This window comes from Rana temporaria, chromosome 12 (assembly GCF_905171775.1).
Source record: "Rana temporaria chromosome 12, aRanTem1.1, whole genome shotgun sequence".
NCBI classification, from domain to species: domain Eukaryota; kingdom Metazoa; phylum Chordata; class Amphibia; order Anura; family Ranidae; genus Rana; species Rana temporaria.
In genome coordinates this window covers 117,794,793-117,814,328 of record NC_053500.1, presented here as the reverse complement: position 1 = coordinate 117,814,328, position 19,536 = coordinate 117,794,793, and the positions used below count along the sequence as shown (strand labels likewise).

General features: G+C 44.0%; 1 protein-coding gene across 1 annotated transcript in view; it reads left to right on the top strand.

The window, feature by feature from the left end:
* The window catches only part of NECAB3 (N-terminal EF-hand calcium binding protein 3), a 111,018-nt gene that overhangs the window by 3,385 nt on the left and 88,097 nt on the right, over nt 1–19,536 (top strand). Inside the window, exon 2 of the mRNA XM_040330344.1 lies at nt 17,384–17,408. Coding sequence (XP_040186278.1) covers nt 17,384–17,408 — 25 coding nt within the window. The remainder of the gene's footprint in view (nt 1–17,383; nt 17,409–19,536) is intronic.

The window sequence follows — 19,536 nt, the reverse complement described above, 5'->3', positions numbered from 1 at the left end:
TGGGCATGATGGGAATTGTAGTTCCTGAACAACTGGAGGGCCATAGTTTGGAGACCCCTGGTCAACGGAGTCCAAGCAAATGTGCAGAACATTTCCAGAAGTCAAACATGGAATTTTCCTTCATCTCTGGTACATAAATCTTTTTTTTCCTCCCGAGTAAATAATAAATACCTATGAAAGAATTGAGAAAAAAGGAAAGGAAGAGAGCAAATGGTTCAGAATGCAAATTGGGATATTTAAAACTATTGGTCAGCAAAATTTGAGTAATATCAATTTCTTCAGTTAGCTCACATTAACTAAGGTGGAAAAGGTTTTACATAAATTATGGATTTTATAATTCAATGTTTTTGGTCTCAAGTGCTAGAAATGAAAGTCCCCTTCCTTTATCCAAAACTGATATGTAGTTAGTTATGGAGTCTTCTGGCCTGAGTTTGCCCTGGGCTTCTAATGTCTTGTGTATTCCAACAACAAGATCTCAGTGCAGTAATTCCTTTGTTAGCAACCGGCTGGGAGTTTTGCCATCCAAATTCATGTGTTCCAGCTCCAACTGTTACATTCTCCATAATAGAAATTGAAAAAATCCAGCAGGGGGAGTAAAAGGCCCTTATAATGGCCACAGCAGGTGTGCAGACCGGGGAAGTGCAAAGATCTCTTTAACAGAGCCCTCAAGATATATAAGGCCGCGTACACACGATCGATCAAAACCAATGAAAACGGACTGAAGGACCTTTTCATCGGTCCAAACCGATCGTGTGTAGGCCCCATCGGTCAAAAAAATGAGAACTTGCTTTAAAATTGAACCGATGGACTGGTAACCGATAGGTCAAAACCGATCGTTAGTATGGAAAACCATCGGTTAAAAACCCGCACATGCTCAGTATCAAGTCGACGCATGCTTGGAAGCATTGAACTTCGTTTTTTTCAGCACGTCGTTGTGTTTTACGTCACCACGTTCTGACAGGATCGGGTTTTTAACTGATGGTGTCTACACACGACGGACCATCAGTCAGCTTCATCGGTTAACCGATGACAACGGTCCTTTGGACCGTTCTCATTGGATGGACTGATCGTGTGTACGCGGCCTAAGAAGCTTTTAGAGCAGTCATTATCAACCTGGGTTAAATGGAACGCTATGGTTCCTCTAGAGCAGTGGTTCTTAACCTGGGGGTCGAATGACGATTTGCCAGGGGCCACCAAATCCTGGGCTTTTCCTGAAGCCTGCACCGCTCTCCAGCATTTTTGCGGTCGCCCAGCTGGGCTGTTCCTGGAGCCTGCTGCCGCCCACACAGCCTCTTCGCAGCCGCCCATTCAGTTGACAGCATGGCTGGGGGGCAAAGACTAGAGGTCAGCTGACTGGTTAGGAATTTGAAGTGGGAGGGGCTGGAGGAGACCCTATCTCCTGATTATGACATAGGTGTCACTGCTGCGAGACACCACAAAGTTGGAGACACAGTGAAGCTGGAGACACAGTGAGTAACACTACCCGTGATTATAGTTGCCATTAAAAGTCCCCACTACAGTTCTCAGATCAGCAGATGACCTTGATCAAGAGCACCTAAGATGGCTGATCAGAACTCCCCCCCAGCACTGACACTAATCCCAACTCCCCGCCAGCACTGACACTCATCCCATTACCCCCCAAGGAGTAAGAGAAGGAATAAAAATAGAGGGGTAGATTCAGGTACCTGCGCTTTATGTTACCGCGGCGCAGCGTATTGTACTTACGCTACGCCGCCATAACTTACAGGAGCAATTGCTGTATTCGCAAAGCACTTGCTCCGTAAGTCGCGGCGGCGTAGCGTAAATGGGGCCGGTGTAAGCGTGCGTAATTCAAATGTGGAATGGGGGGCGTGTTTTATGTAAATGTATGATGACCTGACGTGATTGACGTTTTTTACGGACGGCGCATGCGCCGTCCGTGTACATATCCCAGTGTGCGAGGCTTCCAAGTACGAAGCAACGACGTATTGTTTTCGACGTGAACGTAAATTACGTCCAGCCCTATTCGCGAACGACTTACGCAGACGACGTAAAAAATTAAAATTTTGAAGCGGGAACGACGTCCATACTTAACATTGGCTGCGCCTCCTAATAGCAGGAGCAACGTTACACCATAAAAGCCTTAACGCAAACGACGTAAAAAACGAATGCCGGGCGCACGTACGTTTGTGAATCGGCGTATCTAGGAAGTTAGCATATTCTACGCCGACAACAACGGAAGCGCCCCTAGCGGCCAGCGTCAGAATGCACCCTAAGATACGACGGCGTAAGAGACTTATGCCAGTAGTATTTTAGGCTAAAGTCTGCGTATCTAGCTTTCTGAATACAGAAAGTAGATACGCCGGCGCAGATTTGAATTTACGCGGTGTATCTATGGATACGCCGGTGTAAATTCTCTGTGAATCTACCCCTGAGAGTACATGGAAGGGAGAGGAAAAGAGGGGGAGGAACAAAGAAAAAGGGAGAGAAAGAATAAGAGAGAGTAAGAAAGACAACTAAAGAGAGGGATGGGGAATAAAACAATAAATTATGATAAAGAGAGATCAAAGGGAAAGAAAGGAGAACAAAGAGAAAGAGTGGTACATCCTAACATGTACAATCAGGGGTTTAATACTGTACGAGTGGAAGAGACTCAGGGAGCGCTAAATCTCCTGGGTTAGGTGCACAAATTATTTGTCTTGCCTTGGGTGCTGACAACCCACGCTACAAAAATTATTTTACTGTTCGGGGTCCCCACAACTTGGGAAATTTTATCAAAGGGTCACGGCAGTAAAAAGGTTGAGAACCACTGCTCTAGAGGTTGCCAGGATTCTTTGAGCTGTAGTTGGCAGTTGATTGACCTCCCATGTGGTGGTATCTGTATAGTTGTAGGACCAACATCACTTGGCAGAGTCAGCTGCATGACCAATGATATTTTAGCTGTCCGTATGGGTGCCATTCTTTCCACTGGTCACTAAAGTAAGGGCTGATTTTCCCATTGACCTTTAAAGTGGAGTTCCACCATTTTTATTTTCTTCCCCCCAAAAATCTTAAAATAAATTAAAAAAAAATATTTGAAAGGGCGGTTGCTATGCGGAAGTAGCTCTTCTGCCTCTTCTTCCACCGCGGTGGATCTTCTTGTTCGTCCTCCGCGCTGCCTTCTGGGAACTGTGTGTATCCCAGGATGCAGCTGCCCATTCACAAAGCGCCGCGCGAGTCAAGCATGCGCAGTAGGAAACGGGCAGTGAAGCCGCAAGGCTTCACTGCCTGTTTCCCTTAGTGAGGATGGAGGCGCCAGGACCGAGCGATCGCTGTCGGGGGACTGACATCATCGTGGGCGACTAGGACAGGTAAGTGTCCTTATTAAAAGTCATTAGCTACAGTGTTAGTAGCTGCTGACTTAAAAAAATAAATAAATTGCGGGTGGAATCCCACTTTAACGTGATACTAAGTGTACAATGTTTAATTGCCATCGTCCCTTCTATTTACGTATCATGCCACTGTATTTAATCATTTAATTTAATATAAAAAAAAGTAATTTGTATACATTATTTAATTACTGCTGTTCAGAGGTCACATGACGTTTCCTAGGTCTTTCCTGTCCTCAGGGTTAGTTCTGAGGGTAGAGTTTCTAGTACTCTGAGGTATGAATCTGTATCTGCACTGTGCTTATTGGTGCTGTGCCGGTCACATGACATAAGAAGCTTTCAGAATAGGGATTTAAAATAAACAATAGCAACAAAGTGTTTTAAAGCTTCATACAAATCTATATTTCAAAGCAAATGTTTATTTTGATTTTTTTTGCAATACCATGGTTTAGGTGGAGTTTAAGTTGACTGACGGTAGCTTTCACTTTGTTTACACTGTATAGAGATCTGGAGGAGGTTCTGCCAATCACAGGCTGTGTAACGCTCCCCCAGCCTGTGTCTTTGGTGGGTATGTGCTGGAACTAACAGGGAGGTGAAGCCTCCATCAATCATAATCTTATATCCCGTCCCATAGAGTTTAGCAATATGAGCACATGGAGGAGGAGGGAAGGAAAGGGAGTGTCATTTTCCCCTGCGGATATGCCCACAGGTGTGACTCTATAGTCATGTGGGTTGCACAGTTAAAAATGAGGAAATTAACAGCTTAGAAGGGAACTCAATTTGGAGCATGCTCAGTAGATGTCAACAGCTGGTCTTCACAATCTCAAGCTTCAGCGTGGACACAGACAAGGAGGGAGGGACAGTGAACAGGGGGATCAACCAGGATTTTTTCAGTCTACAGAAAAAAAATGCTGTAGTGGATGAATTAGTATGAACACAATGTAATAAAGCATGTATTGACAGTTGTTAGTGATTTGGGTTCAATGACACTTTAATGAATTGATTTTAGCAGGAGTTCCCTGAGACCTAAAAATTATTTTAAGGGCGCCTCCTGGACAAAATTATATTGGGGGAGTTATTTTTCTAACATCTACAAAAAACACTCAAATACCCAATTTTGAGTGGACTTACCCTTTTAGTGGCCACACCCACATTTTTCTGCAGCCCGCTATGCGCACCACATTACTACTCTCCTTGGGGAACTCAAAGTGTGTGAGTTTGGCTTGAAGAAAAGGTGGCAACCCTGGGCACTGATGAGGCCGCACTGATAGGCAGCACTAATGGGCACTGGTAGGTGACACTGATGAGGCACTGATTGACATCACTGATGGGCACTGATTGGCAGCACTGGTGGGCACTGTTGGGACTGCACTGATAATCAGGACACTGAATGCCGATAACCGGCTTGTGTTTGCATCGCGATCAACTGTCATTGGACACAGCTTATCACCTGGTAGAGGTCCGCTGTGATTGCCCTTTACCCCGATCTGTGATCAGCTGTGTCCTATGGACCCAGTGATCACACAGAGCGGGCCACCTGTGCTCTGCAACGGGCACGCAGGCAGCGTGTACATGAGAGGGCCGAGGGCGACCATGAATGCCCTCCCGGCAATGTTGGCTTGCGCTGCAGTCGTCTTTCGGCTATTATAGTGTGGGCGGGAAGAAGTTAACACTGGGCACACCTCTATGTTGCCTTTAGCAATGATAAGGACAGGTACCCAGACAGAGAGCCAATCACTATGCCTGAAGCATTGTGAAAAAAACACGGTTTAGGTTTCACTTGTGTTTCATAAGAGCGCAATTGGAACTTGCTGTATCATTGTAGTGTTTACTTTTTGCACATGTTTGCATAATGTAAATATAAAACCCAGTGTTTCAAAGAAAAGCATTTATTTTAGTCACTACCTAAGTGGAGCATACAATCTATAGCCTCTAGCACAGTCATACAAACACCCACACACAATTTGAGTCCAATTTATCAACAAGCCACTTGAATAGTGGGAGGGAAGCAGAGCACCTTCAACAAATCTACACAAGTACACATTAGGGCATGTGTGCAAGGACGTTGCTGTCAGACGCTGGTCTTTATGTTCGAAAAAGCAGCACAGCTAAAACACACGCATTGAAACAAAAATGGCGATATTTAGCCTGTTTTGGTTACATCTTCGATTGGACTTGCTGCATGCAGAAACTAGAGATGGGCTCAGGCGTGTACAAAATCCCACATGACCGATCCCGTCAGGAAGGAAGGCAGCCAACACTGCACATGGCTAATCACAGGCAGTGAGACATTTCCTGATCTGTGCAGCTGCGAACCAGGAAATGTCTCACTGTCTGTGATTAGCCGTGTGCTGGCTTCCTGGCGGGATCGGGCATGTGGGAATTCGAACACGCCCGAGCCCATCTCTACCAGAGACTCACAATGGGAACACGCCCGAACCCATCTCTACCAGAGTCTCACAATGCAAAGCAGGTCAAAGGCAGCCTTAGAACTGAGGTAGATGGGAATCTGGTTCCCCCCTACCCCAAAGCACCTTGTCCCCATGGGGACAAGGGCCTCTTCCCGACAACTCTGGGCTGTGGTTGTGGGGGGTCTAAGGGCAGGGGGCTTATCGGAATCTGGAAGCCTTCTTTAAGAAAGGGGGCCCCTGGATCCCGCTCCCTCCATGTGAATAAGTATGGGGTACATTGTACCCCCATACATTGACCAAAAAAAGCAGTGTAGTGTTGAAAAAAAACAAGAGATGGTTTTTGACAAGTCCTTTATTAGAAATTAAGAATGTCCCCCCACGTAGCTCCAACGTCAATCACGTTGTCTTCTTTCTCTGATTCCTTCGCCGATGTCTTCTTCCTCCGCTGCCGACCTGCTGAAAATAGAAAAAATGCTCCTCCTTCGACGCTGGTCATTGTGTCAGCTTCAGTGTCTGACAGTTCTTATAAAGCAATGGGATGTGGCCATGTGGTGATGTCACCCGTAGACCCCGTCCCCTTAAAATGTCACAGACCCGGCATGCTTGTGACGTCAGAGACCCAGGTGTAAACGTAGGGTAACTCAAGGTGGCCATTGCAAGAAATGCTGGGGTGGGGGGGTTTGATTTTTTTAAGTGATTTCTCAGCAAAAGAAAACACGGAAACATGGATGGATGGGCAAGTTGTCTTCGAATTTTAAAAATTAATGAAATTGTGTTTTTGGGTTGTGGTTCTCAGACGCAGTGTAGTTCCACTTTAATTTGAGTCTTTTATATCTGCCTAGAATTCAACTCAGTATTACCAGTATATAGTCTGGCAGTGATGTGGATTATCATAATTTTTCACTGTTGCATTGACAAATGAAATTCTGTCACCTAATTCCTTCTGTCTTCTATCTGCTGAATGACGTTGTGAGCTAATTAACCTTTTTTCACATCCGAATCCAAACCTTGCAGAAATGACTGCCGTTAGAGTTATGATAGTTTAAGGCCCCCCCCCCCCCCTGAAATGATGTGTTGCATTGACACATGTGCTTTAATACAACACAATACCGCTGGCCACTACTGTGCATTGTGTTAGGATACCATTAACAATGAGTAAAGCTGCAACACAACCCTACAATTCTGAAGGCCCTCAAGGATTTGTAAAGGACAATAATGAGGATGACAGTGTAACTGAATGTCCCGTGACACCCAGAGACTTTTGAATGATTGGGGGTACTCCTGTGCCAGCGTCACTATTGACTCTTGGGTCTAGGGTCACCCTGAGCCCCTTTTGGGCATAGGGTGAATGATAAATGATAATTCATGTATTGCAGGAGATCTGGACATATTACAGGTGATTTTCATGCTGACCCACAACCAGTCAATAAGAGACCTTCAATGACTGTTGAGATGCTAACTAAGTCTGCTACTGTGGTGAGGTGGATTGAAGCTGAGAGTCAGCCTGGCTGGCTATTAAGGGATGGTAAAGTATCTTGCTGTGATTACATTCATTGTCCATTGTGCTAATTACGTCTTCTCCTAAGACCTTTCATTGTGTGATGCTAATGACACTGTTTATGTGAAGATGCTATTGATGATAGATATGTGTTGTGAGTTAGCAGTCTAAAGGTCAGACGTCACTGTACGCCGCCCCATTTTCCATTGAAAACGTCAACTTATGACGAAACGCGTCTGGGACGGCATACAGTGACGTCACCGCGTTCGATGTGAAGGAGGAAGGGCTTCTATAGTGCCGGCCGGCATCTTTTTACATGCTTTTACAAGTTTATGTTTGTAAGTACAACTATTTTTTTTAAATAAACGGGTTAAAAATGGTATTATGCTATGGTCCGTTTTTTGTCATTTATGATCCATGGAGGACATTTGTGAAGGAGTTAGCAATTCCACGTTTGGACGATTCATTCCTGGGGCATCTGGATCTTGCGCTTTAACCCACGGACGGAGACCATACCTCTTTAATGCTGTTTATACCTGTCACTCTGGTAATCGGCTTTCCATGTGGTGGCGGTTCTCACGGATGTTAAAACGTTCACTGTGGTGCTGTTTGTCTCGAATGTAGACACCAACGAGATTTATCACATATTGGGACATTATTCACATGATAGGTTTATATGTCGTTTTTTGCTTTATGCTTACTATCTATCTATCCTGATTGCTAGTCAATTATTGTTGGCACAGTTTTTTTTCTTTTTTATCTTATTTGTGTTTACACCGTTTACTGCAGCCTTCTGGTTTATCACTGCCTTATTGTTTTTAGTTAGGTCAGCGCAATTTTCTGTTGTATTGTTGTTTCCTAGATGGACGTTTGATGCTGGATGACAGACAGCTCCTGGGATATTGCAAGTAAAGACTTTGCTGTGGTCTTTTGAGAGAGAGAGAGAGAGAGAGAGACTTGTAAAAGCGCAACACATGCGAACTGAATCGCCTCTGGGCGCTGTATCCATTTCATGGGTAAGGAACCCCTTGACCTCAGAAGAGATGGGTTTTAATCTTTCTCCTGAAGGCCAAGTGGTCCGACTCCAGTCGGACGGTGGTTGGTAGAGCATTCCACAGGCGAGGTCCCTGGACTGCAAATCTTCGATCTCCTTTGGACTTGTATCTGGCTTTGGGTATCTGGAGGAGGTTTTGATTGGTGGATCGCAGAATGAGATTGGGGTTATGGGCTTTTATTTTTTCGCATAGATATTGGGGGGCATTTCCGTGAATACACTTATGTATTAGACAGAGTGCCTTGAAAGTGATTCTGTCTTTTACTGGCAACCAATGAAGGGATCTCAGTGAAGGTGAGATTGACTCCCATGGTTTTTTCCCAGTCACTAGTCGAGCGGCCGTATTTTGAACGACTTGCAGACGAGTGATTTGGTATTTGGGGAGTCCTAGATAGAGGGCATTTGCGTAGTCGAGTCTGGAATTGATGATTGTTCCCACCACGACTGCAATGTCCTCTTTGGGGATAAAGGGCGTGAGTCTGCGTAGTAGGCGCAGCAGATGGTGGGATCCGTGTGCAAGTGCTAGAAAGGAACTAAGCGACAGAAGATGCTATATGGACTGGGATTGCTCATAGAGTCCTAGATATACTGCCCATTCCCAGTTATCTCTAGGAAAGGCTGCTTAGAGAAGATCAGTGAAAAGCTTGTGAGTAAGCCAGGAGTGGTGAAACATGTCAAGAAAGCTTTATTTTTGGGTGGAGACACGTTGTATGCATTCATTTTGCTGAAATCAATAAATACAGCAAGAAGAGCTAAGTTTGAAGTGAAGCTTACATGTTTTCATATCTTTGACCACCCCTGTAGACTTGATATATATATTTTTTTTGATAGCATGTTAGATATGATTTATTGCGTGTACATATTTTGGATTCCATTTCTTAGCCAAGCTTTTGTCTTCCTTTTATGTGTTTTCCTATAGCTCAAGTTAAAATGTACACACGTGAAAGTGAAAGAACATCATCCCTTATAAGATAAAGCCATTTCAGATTTCAGTCGAACAGAGACAGCCTGAGCCTGAGGGCTGGCTCCTGCTATTTACGAGCAGTTATTTTCTTTTGGTGCACAGAGGCTGCTCAGCTGTTGGTTAATTACCAGCCACTTGTTTTTTCCACAATTACTCACCTGATTACCATTACCTCCTTCATTAGTCCAGCCTACAGCCAGCCCCTTTTGGCTATGTAAACAACTTTACTCATTCCCTCCGGGCCCTTGCATGGTCAATTTTTCCAATATGTTCCTACTTGTGTTCCTGTTATGACTCAGCCTGGCTGACTTCTATTCTGTGACCTGTTTCTGATTTTGCTCCTCACCTCGCCGACTCCTGGTTTCCTGACCCCTGCTTGTCAGATTACTGGCTTCCATATTTGGCTCCTGTTTTTGACTACATTCCTGAACTGTTATTTTTGTAATTTCACTAAAGGTTTGATTTTAACTGCATTTGTGGCCTCAGCCTGGTTTATGGTTCCTGACAGGGAGTCACTGCTTAGCTAGCCCATAGTACTCTAGAAATCCTTTGCCATGTATGAAAATATAATCCCTGGGACTAATTGCCTAGTTACTTTAAAAAAAAGTTCAAACATAAAAGACCTTTAACTTACCTGATTCTTTCGTCACGTGATGCACCACATCCTAAGTCTTTTAGACTGAATTGTGGTCCTCTGGTGCCCATGTCACTGACTAGGTGATGAGGAAACTTCTGATTCACCATCTAGCAGCAGGGTTCTCTCAGGCTCAAGAAGGTTGAATGGCGTGATGATGTGATGACAAGGAGACTGCAGCCCTGGATAACTGGTCTCCAATCCCAAAATAGGCATTGGTGAGGGACATCTAATGGCAGACTTAAAGGGGTTGTAAAGGTAATTTTTTTTCCCTAAATAGCTTCCTTTACATTGGTGCAGTCCTCCTTCGCTTACCTCATCCTTCCATTTTGCTTTTAAATGTACTTATTTCTTCTGAGAAATCCTCACTTCCTGTTCTTCTGTCTGTAACTCCACACAGTAATGCAACACTTTCTCCCTGGTGTGGAGAAAGCCTCTTAAGGGGGAGAGGGCGAGCAGGAGTGTCAGGACACTCTCTACTTTGCAGATAGAGAAAGGAGCTGTGTGTTAGTGGGCGTCCTGACACTCCTGCTCGCCCCCTCAAGAGGCTTTCTCCACACCAGGAAGAAAGCCTCGCATTACTGTGTTTAGTTACAGACAGAAGAACAGGAAGTGAGGATTTCTCAGAAGAAATAAGGACATTTAAAAGAAAAATGGAAGGATGAGGTAAGTGAAGAAGGACTGCACTAAGGTAAAGGAAGCTATTTAGGGAATTTTTTTTTTTTACCTTTACAACCCCTTTAAGTAAATGATAAAGGGGTTTAAAGGTTTATTTTGAAATGAGATGAGCTTTACATATTTATTATAAAAATCCTGGATTGTATGTAAAGATATAAATTATACGTTTAAAAACTTAAAAGCTTTGGGGCAGACTGTCATGCAGAGTGCCCCAGTAATGTCAGCTTTGCTGAATGACAAACCATTGCTGCTTACCTAAAAGCACTAATGGCATGGTCTTGGCGTCCAGTCGTATAATAAAGTGGCTATTCAGCCTCTCTGCTTCGTAATGCAACATTTTTGGGCTGCGGCCATGGTCCACTCAGCAAAATGTGCAGCACAGAGAGCCATTTAGACTAAACCTTAATGACAACTGCAGTGAAAAGAACTAATATCTCCTGGGGAAGTGAGATCTGCTTGCTGGAGATCAGCGAAAATTCAACATGTGGATTGGATCCCTCCTGTATTGGCCACAGTAAATGGCTAAAGATCGGAACTTCTCATCCAGAGAGTCGTCTTAAAAACCAAGCAATTAGGATTTTCAGAAGGATGACAATGGCAGCATACATATCTCATATAGCTCCCAACTGTCCCTGATTTTGAGGGACTGTCCCTGATTTGGAGACATGTCCCTCTGCCCCTCTTTCCCCCTGATTTGTCCCTCATTTTGGTCTGATCCGCATAGTTGCATATAAAATGCACTTTTTATCTTTCAAAAAGTGTTTCCCAGTGCTAAACCTTTCATTCAAATTCTAAATTACTGCATTTGCACATTTTTAAAGCCAATATAAAGGAATAATAGTGGTAAAAAAAAAACTCTTTTGGATGTGATTAACCTTTTTTTTTGGGGTTAATTCTCCTTTAAGGGGGTGTGACAGGGGGCGTGTCTAATGTCTACATATGTTTGCTAGTAGGTGTCCCTCATTCCCATCTCAAAATATTGGGAGGTATGATTTCAGCTTATCTCTAAAGGATATCAAAATCAAAGAACAAAAACATAATATAATAGAATCTTAAAGTGGAGTTCCACTCATAAATATAACATTTCATCAGTAGTTTTAAAAAAATGTCATTAGTCCTTTAAGAATTTATTTTTTATTTTTTAGATGCCTTCAAAGTGTTGTTGCTAGGCAGAATAGTTAATCTTCCCACTTCCTGCACCTAGGTGCTTAAGCTTCCTAACCTACACCGCACAGACTCCTGGGAATGTAGTGGGTGTAACTTTCCAGGAGTCTGTGCACTCCCCAGTCTCGAAGAATCATGTGACTTGGACAGTACAGGTGCTGAAACCTGATCTGAAACCTATTGAACTGCTTGTGCAGCACTGAGCATGTGCGAGATCTGCAAGGCTGAAATCCAGGAAGTCATACAGTCTGGCTTCATGATGCCCACACTTAAGATGGCCCCAGTCAATTTCTATTTTATAAAGTGTCTAAATGCTGTAACAACCTAACAAAACGGACCTTAGTTAAAAAGTGAAATTGTGGCAGGAACTCCGCTTTAACCCATATATTATTAGAATACAGGATTTATTTAGTGCCAACAGTTTGCACAGCACTTTACAATAGGAAGTCAGTACAGTTCCAATACAATTTGAGACAAGAGTGTTATGAGGGCCCTGCTCCTGAAAGCTTACAAAAAGTAATGACTGTGAGGCCCTGTAAACGCGATCAGACCAAACCGATGAAAACAGACTGAAGGTCCGTTTCATCGGTCCAAACCAGTGTGTGGGCCCCATCGGTCAGTTGTCCTTCGGTCCAAAAATGTAGAACTTGCTTTAAAATTCAACCGATGGACGCCTAACCGATCGGTCAAAACCGATGGTTAGTACGCAAAAGCATCGGTTCCAAACCCGCGCATGCTCAGAATCAAGTCGACGCATGCTTGGAAGCATTGAACTTCATTTTTCTCTGCACGTCGTTGTGTTTTACGTCACCGCGTTGGACACGATCGGTTTTTGAACTGATGGTGTGTAGGCACATCAGACCATCAGTCAGCTTCATCGGTTAACCGATGAAACGGACCTTCAGTCCGTTTTCATCAGTTTTGACTGATCGTGTGTACAGGGCCCGAGGGATAAGCTTATGAAGAAGGAAAGGTTCAGCTGTAGGGTAAAGGCTGGAAAGGCTTACTTGGAGAAATTTGTTTTCAAGGATTGTTTAAAGGAGGACAGAGTAGGAGATCCAGGCAGATAGGGGTAAGGAGTTCCAGAGCATGATAGAGATTCTTGAGAAATCCTGGATGTGAGCATTGAAGGAAGAACAAGAGAGCCAGAGAGCAAAAGGTCTTGGGAGTGTAGCGCCCTGCTCCTAATGACCAGGCACTATGTTAAATTTAGTGGGTGTCTGAGCTGGTAGTTAGCTCAGACTCTTATGATTAAGGCTAAATCAGCCTCTGTTCTGGATATGGTTGTGCTTAGAGGATTTTTCCCATTGTTTGCCTGGAGGTGGCGTTACCGCCACAGGCCAATGTTGGAACACAGGCGAGCCAGAGTGCATTGGGTGTCTTTTCTCCGGGAATAGCCCAGTGGGAGTGGTCTCCCCGCTGGGCATGCTGGGGAAGGATACTTAAGGGGCAGACGCCATTTTCTGGGGTCCTTGTCCACCTCATGGCCCTTCTGGCTCTGAGGCATGTGATGCTCCATTTTCAGCCCCGGGACCACGTTGGCCCGAGGCTGCATTACTGCCAGGTAGGCCCAGTCGTCTTGACTGGGGCCTGCACTTTGAAGGTGATCCTGTGTCGAGGAAGCCACTCAATGGAGGAAACCAGTGGACCTGTCCTGGAGAGGGCCAAGCGGAAGGCTGGCGTCTCGGGAGAGGTCTGGTAACTTTATTGGAGGATGCACCGTATTCTATGATGCCTTACATTGCTGCCGGGTTGACTTAAAGGCCCTAAACTGTACGGCTGGAGATCCAGGTACTAAATCCTGTGGCAGAGGATTCTTGAGCATTTTATTTCTACTCTAAAAGAAAGGTGGCAGAGACTTTTTGTCCGTGCATCATTCCGGCTGCTAGGCCAGTAAGAGAGGCCTATCCGGGTGAGCAATACCCACTCTGAGGAAAGTGGTGAGTTGACTTTTGAAACCGTAGAAGTTCCCCAGTGATCTGCATTGTGTGCCTGAACCTTCCCCTGACCCTCCGTCCCTCTACCTGTACAAGTTTGTGTGAAAATAAAAACCTGACAGAAAAGGGATTTACAACTTGTGTGGACATTGAAGTTTCTTGAACTCTCATCTCATCCCCTAGACAACGAAGAGCGAGGTAACGTGCAAGACCCAAAACTAAACCAGCAGCTCCAAGGGGTAGTGCTACAGGAAGAACGAAGAGGACGGTTTGGGTGATATTCTGAGACAAAATTGTTGATGTAGCTATGGGCAGAGCTGTGAAACGCTTTCTGTGTTGCTGTTTTGAATTTTATTAATTTGATGATCAGAAACCAGTGGAGAGATTGGCACAGAGAGGTGGTTGACGATGAGCTTTGAGTCTGACAACATCATTCATAACAGACTGGGGGTGGGATAGTCTAAGTGGAGGTAGGCCAATGAGAAAATAGTCGAGGCGAGAGACTACAATAAAGAGAATAAGGATCGTGCTGGCTTTGTTGATTAAAAAGAGCCGCATTTTAGAAATGTTATGGAAGTGAAGGCAGCAAGATTTGGACAGTTAACCACTTCAGCCCCGGACCATTTGGCTGGCCAAGGGCCAGGCCACTTTTTGTGATTCACCACTGCGTCGCTTTAACTGACAATTGCGCGGTCGTGCGACGTGGCTCCCAAACAAAATTTATATCCTTTTTTTCCCACAAATAGAGCTTTCTTTTGGCGCTATTTGATCACCTCTGTGGTTTTTATTTTTTGCGCTATATAAAGAAATAGAGCGACAATTTTGAAAAGAAAGCAATATTTTTAACTTTTTGCTATAATAAATATCCCCCAAATATATATATATATATATATATATATATATATATATATATATATATATATACATATATATATATATATATATATATATATATATATATATATATATATAAAAACATGTTTTTTTACTCAGTTTAGGCCAATACGTATTCTTCTACATATTTTTGGTAAAAAAAAATCGCAATAAGCGTTCATTGATTGGTTTGCGCAAAAGTTATAGCGTCTACAAAATAGGGGATAGTTTTATGGCATTTTTATAAATATTATTTTTTTACTAGTAATGGCGGCAAACATCGATTTTTATCGTGACTGCAACATTATGACAGACACATCAGACACGTTTGACGCCATTTTGGGACCATTGTCATTGATACAGCGATCAGTGCTGTAAAAATGCACTGATTACTGTAAAAATGCTGCATCCACTGAGGTAAGTATGAATATAAAAAAAAAAAACATACTTCTCTTTTAAAGTTAGTGGCATGACTGCTGCCCCATGATTTCTTTTTTCAGGGTGGCTCCTTTTTTGTTTGCAGTGTCCTATGGCGTTGTGTCTCCCTACATTTCTGTTTCCATTTATTTATTTGAAAGTTTTTTCCCAAAAAAGGACACAAATTGTAGGCTAAGAATAACATCAAGGATAACGCCCACAACGCAGGTGGAATTTATTAAAACATGAAGAATGAATATAAAAAGATGATCCAAATAGCATGCCACCAGTCATTTTTAATACAACAGGTTGCCATATAAAATAAGTTCAACATAAAATAAAAATAAAATGTCTTATAAAAGCATACAACATTCCTACTCAGAAAACCCACACAGGGGAAATTTTAGAACCCAAACTACTCCACCACCCACTGAGTGGGTTGTAAGTATACAAAGTGCAATACAAAAGTGTTAGCAAAATAACATAATTAAAACAAAGTACAAAAAGAAGAGGAAGAAAGGGAAGGAAGAGACAAATAATGGAAAGGGAACAAGAAAGGGGGGAAAGAAGAAACAAAATAAAAGAAAAAAAGATTGTCCGAACACCCGCCTCAGCTGCACACACACTTCTCAGTAAGCTGGAAGTTGGAGATACTTAACCCCTTGTGTACCACCCCTCGCACATATACTGCGGCAGGGCGGTCGCGCTATACCAGATTGCGTACTTAAAGGGGTTTTCCACCCATTTTGTAAGTTTATTAAAAGTCAGCAGCTACAAAAAGTGTAGCTGCTGGCTTTTAATAAACCGACACTTACCTGCTCCACGGCTCCAGCGACGCGCCGGACGGGGCTCCGCTCCTCGCCCCCCCTCGCCGGCCGGCGTCTTCATGCTCAGTGTGGGCACCCGGTCCGTGACAGCTTTCGGCTTCACGGCCGGGCACCCACTGCGCATGCGCGAGCGGCACTGCGCATGCGCGCGCGGCCCGGCGAGGCGCCGTCTGATTGGACAGGCGATCGCCGAGGACCTGTCACGTGTCCTGGGCGATCGCCTACAGCAGCCCCTTCCTGTAGGTGATTAAGCTTAATCGCCTAGGCGATTAGGCTTAATCGTCTTCCCGGAAGGAGGAAGTGGGACAGGAAGTCCCACTCCTCCTGAAGCCCCCACTTCTCCCCCCAAAAAATTACATGCCAAATGTGGCATGTAAGGGGGTGAGGAGTGGGATAAGCGGAAGTTCCAAATTTGGGTGGAACTCCGCTTTAAGAGGGATTCCACCTGTGTTTTTTTTTTAAATTCAGCAGCTACAAACACTGTTGCTGCAGACTTAATACGGACACTTACCTGTCCTAGGCGCCGCGATGTCGCCCCCCCCCCCGATGCCAGTTGCCCGATCCAAGCAGCTCCCGGCGCATTGCGGGCGGTATTAACCCTTTATCGGCTGCTAGCGGGGGTTAATACCGCACCGCTAGCGTCCGAATCCCGCGGCAAATCCGATGGTATAGCGCCGCTGTTTTTAGAACGGCAAGGCACTCTCCTGCTTCTCCTTCTCCTTTCCTTCTCCAAACTAAGAGACTGACTAGAGACTGCACTGTCCACTGCTAAAAAGGGGTTGTAAAGCTAAAACATTTTTTGTCCTAAATAGCTTCCCTTACCTTAGTGCAGTCCTCCTTCACTTATCTCATCCTTCCATTTTGCTTTTAAATGTCCTTATTTCTTCTGAGAAATCCTCACTTCCTGTTCTTCTGTCTGTAACTCCACACAGTAATGTGAGGCTTTCTCCCTGGTGTGGAGTGTCGTGCTCGCCCCTTCCCTTGATGGGGAAGGGGGCGAGCAGGAGAGTCAGGACTCCCACTAATACAGCTCTTTTCTCTATCTGCAACGTAGAAGGCATCCTGACTTTCCTGCTCGCCCCCTTCCCCCTCAAGGGAGGGGCGAGCACGACACTCCACACCAGGGAGAAAGCCTTGCATTACTGTGTGTAGTTACAGACAGAAGAACAGGAAGTGAGGATTTCTCTGAAGAAGGATGAGGTAAGTGAAGGAGGACTGTACTAAGGTAAAGGAAGCTATTTAGGGGGGGGGGGGGAGAATTACCTTTACAACCCCTTTAACTCCTTCCCATGAAGACCAGAAGTTCAAGGAAGCAGCACTAAGAGAGCAGGAACCAGCAACATCAAAAACTGTAAATTGCAAGAGCTGGGGTTAATATTTTAACAAATAGTTTACTAGAAAATGTTTATTTTATTGTGTTTAATGTGTTAAGCTAAAAAACGCTAAGGGGTTTAATGCTACTTTAAAGAGCTTTCTTAAACTGCAGCTCAGAATCTCAGGGTTTTTGTATCAAATTGAAGGTTAGAATCATGCCTGGAAATAAAATGATTTATAACTGAAGGCTTTTGTTTCTTTGCAGATATTCCGGAGGGCAGACAAGAATGGTGAGTGTCAGATTCGTGTTGTCAGTCTGGACCCCTGCGGTACTAGTCCCTATCCGTACTATTAACCCACCAGTGCCCGCCTATAGAGAAAGGAGTAGCAGCAGAGTGTAAATGAGACCTATGAGGAGGATTCTGGGTACTGAAGACACAGTTCTAGTAAGGCTCTGTGAATGGCCCTCATAAGGGATATTTTGGATGACAGGCAGCACAGATGGCTCTGCAAACAAACACAGCAAGAGCCCAGTACTCAGACACGTACCCAGATAAAAGGATAAAATTCTGCCACTCACAGTGCCCCCCGCCGTTATATCTGTGCAGCATCCACCCCACATTAGACCTTTGCCTGCTAGCTGAAGCTTGCAACAACCCTTACAATGCCGGGTAAAATAACCACCATTGGAAATTCTGTGTTTGAGCATATTCAGGATCTAAATTGTGAAAACTAGAGAAAAAGATTTGATATTGTCCATACTAATCGGATTTCTTGCAGATTTAAAAATATGGGCTAAACATGCCTGTCTATGCTTTTGAATGTGTTTGTTTATTATAATGTACTTCTATATCACTATGACATGTGCAAGGTGATATTAACCTTCTGTATTACACCCATGTTACCTCTTTAATTATTAATAAAAATACAATAATAATTAAAATAAATAAATTATATATATATATATAGTGCCTTGAAAAAGTATTCATACTATGACATGTGCAAGGTAATATTAACTTTACGTATTACACCCATATTACCTCTTTAACCCTTTCATGCCTATGCCTATGTATGACATTTGGTGTTTACAAGTTAAAATCCATATTTTTGGCTAGAAAATTACTTAGAACCCCCAAACATTATATATATATTTTTAGCAGAGAATCTAGAGAATAAAATGGCGATTGTTGCAATATTTTATGTCATACGGTATTTGTGCGGCGGTGTTTTAAACACAACTTTTTGGGAAAAATTTACTTTCATGAATTTTAAAAAAATGAAAAAGTAAAATTAGCCCAATTTTTTTGCATAATGTGAAAGATGATGTTATGCCGAGTAAATAGATACCAAGCATGACACGCTTTATAATTGCACGCACTCGTGGAATGGCGACAAACTACGGTAACTAAAAATCTCCATAGGCGACGCTTTAAACTTTTTTTACGGTTACCAGGTTAGAGTTACAGAGTAGGCCTAGTGCTATAATTATTGCTCTCGCTCTTACGATCGCGGCGATACCTCACATGTGTTATTTGAACACCGTTTTTATATGCGGGCGCGACTTCCGTATGCGCTTTCTTTGCTGCGCAAGCTCGCGGGGAGGGGGGCGCTTTAAAAAATTTTTTTTTTGTTTTCTTATTTATTTATTTATTTTTTCTAATATTAAATTTTTTTTTTTTTTTTTTTTTACATTTTGATCACTTTTATTGCTGTCACAAGGAATGTAAACATCCCTTGTGACAGCAATAGGTGGTGACAGGTACTCTTTATGGAGGGATCGGGGGTCTAAAAGACCTCCGAGCCCTCCTTTGCACTTCAAAGTATTCAGATCGCCGAAAACGGCAATTCTGAATACTGTGTACTTTTTTAAATCCGGCGCCATTGGCATCTGAGAAACCCAGAAGTGACGTCATGACGCCGCTTCCGTGGTTTCAATGCGGACACTGAATCAAAGCCGTTTACGGCTTTGTTTCAGAGCTCGCCGAGACGCTGGAGGCGCCGGATCGTGGATCGGGTCTCCCGGTGGGACGGGAGGCCCGGTCAGAGCGGCGAGAGGCGGCGGGAGGGGGGGGATGTCCCCTCCCGCTCCTCCGGCATAACAACCGAGCGGCTTTTAGCCGCATCGGTTGTTATGTTTGGAAAGCCGATCGCCCGCTCTAAACAACGGTACCGGGATGATGCCTGCGGCTGCAGGCATCATCCCGGTATAACCCCTGAAAGCCGAGGACGCATATATGCGCTCCGTCGGCGTGAAAGGGTTAATCGTTAATAAAGAGTCAGGGCGCTTTCTACATTGCAGATAGAGAAAGGAGCTGTGTGTTAGTAGTTGTCCTGACTCTCCTGTAGTCCAACGGAGGGGGTGAGCATGACACTCCACACCAGGGAGAAAGCCTCGCATTACTGTGTGAAGTTACAGAC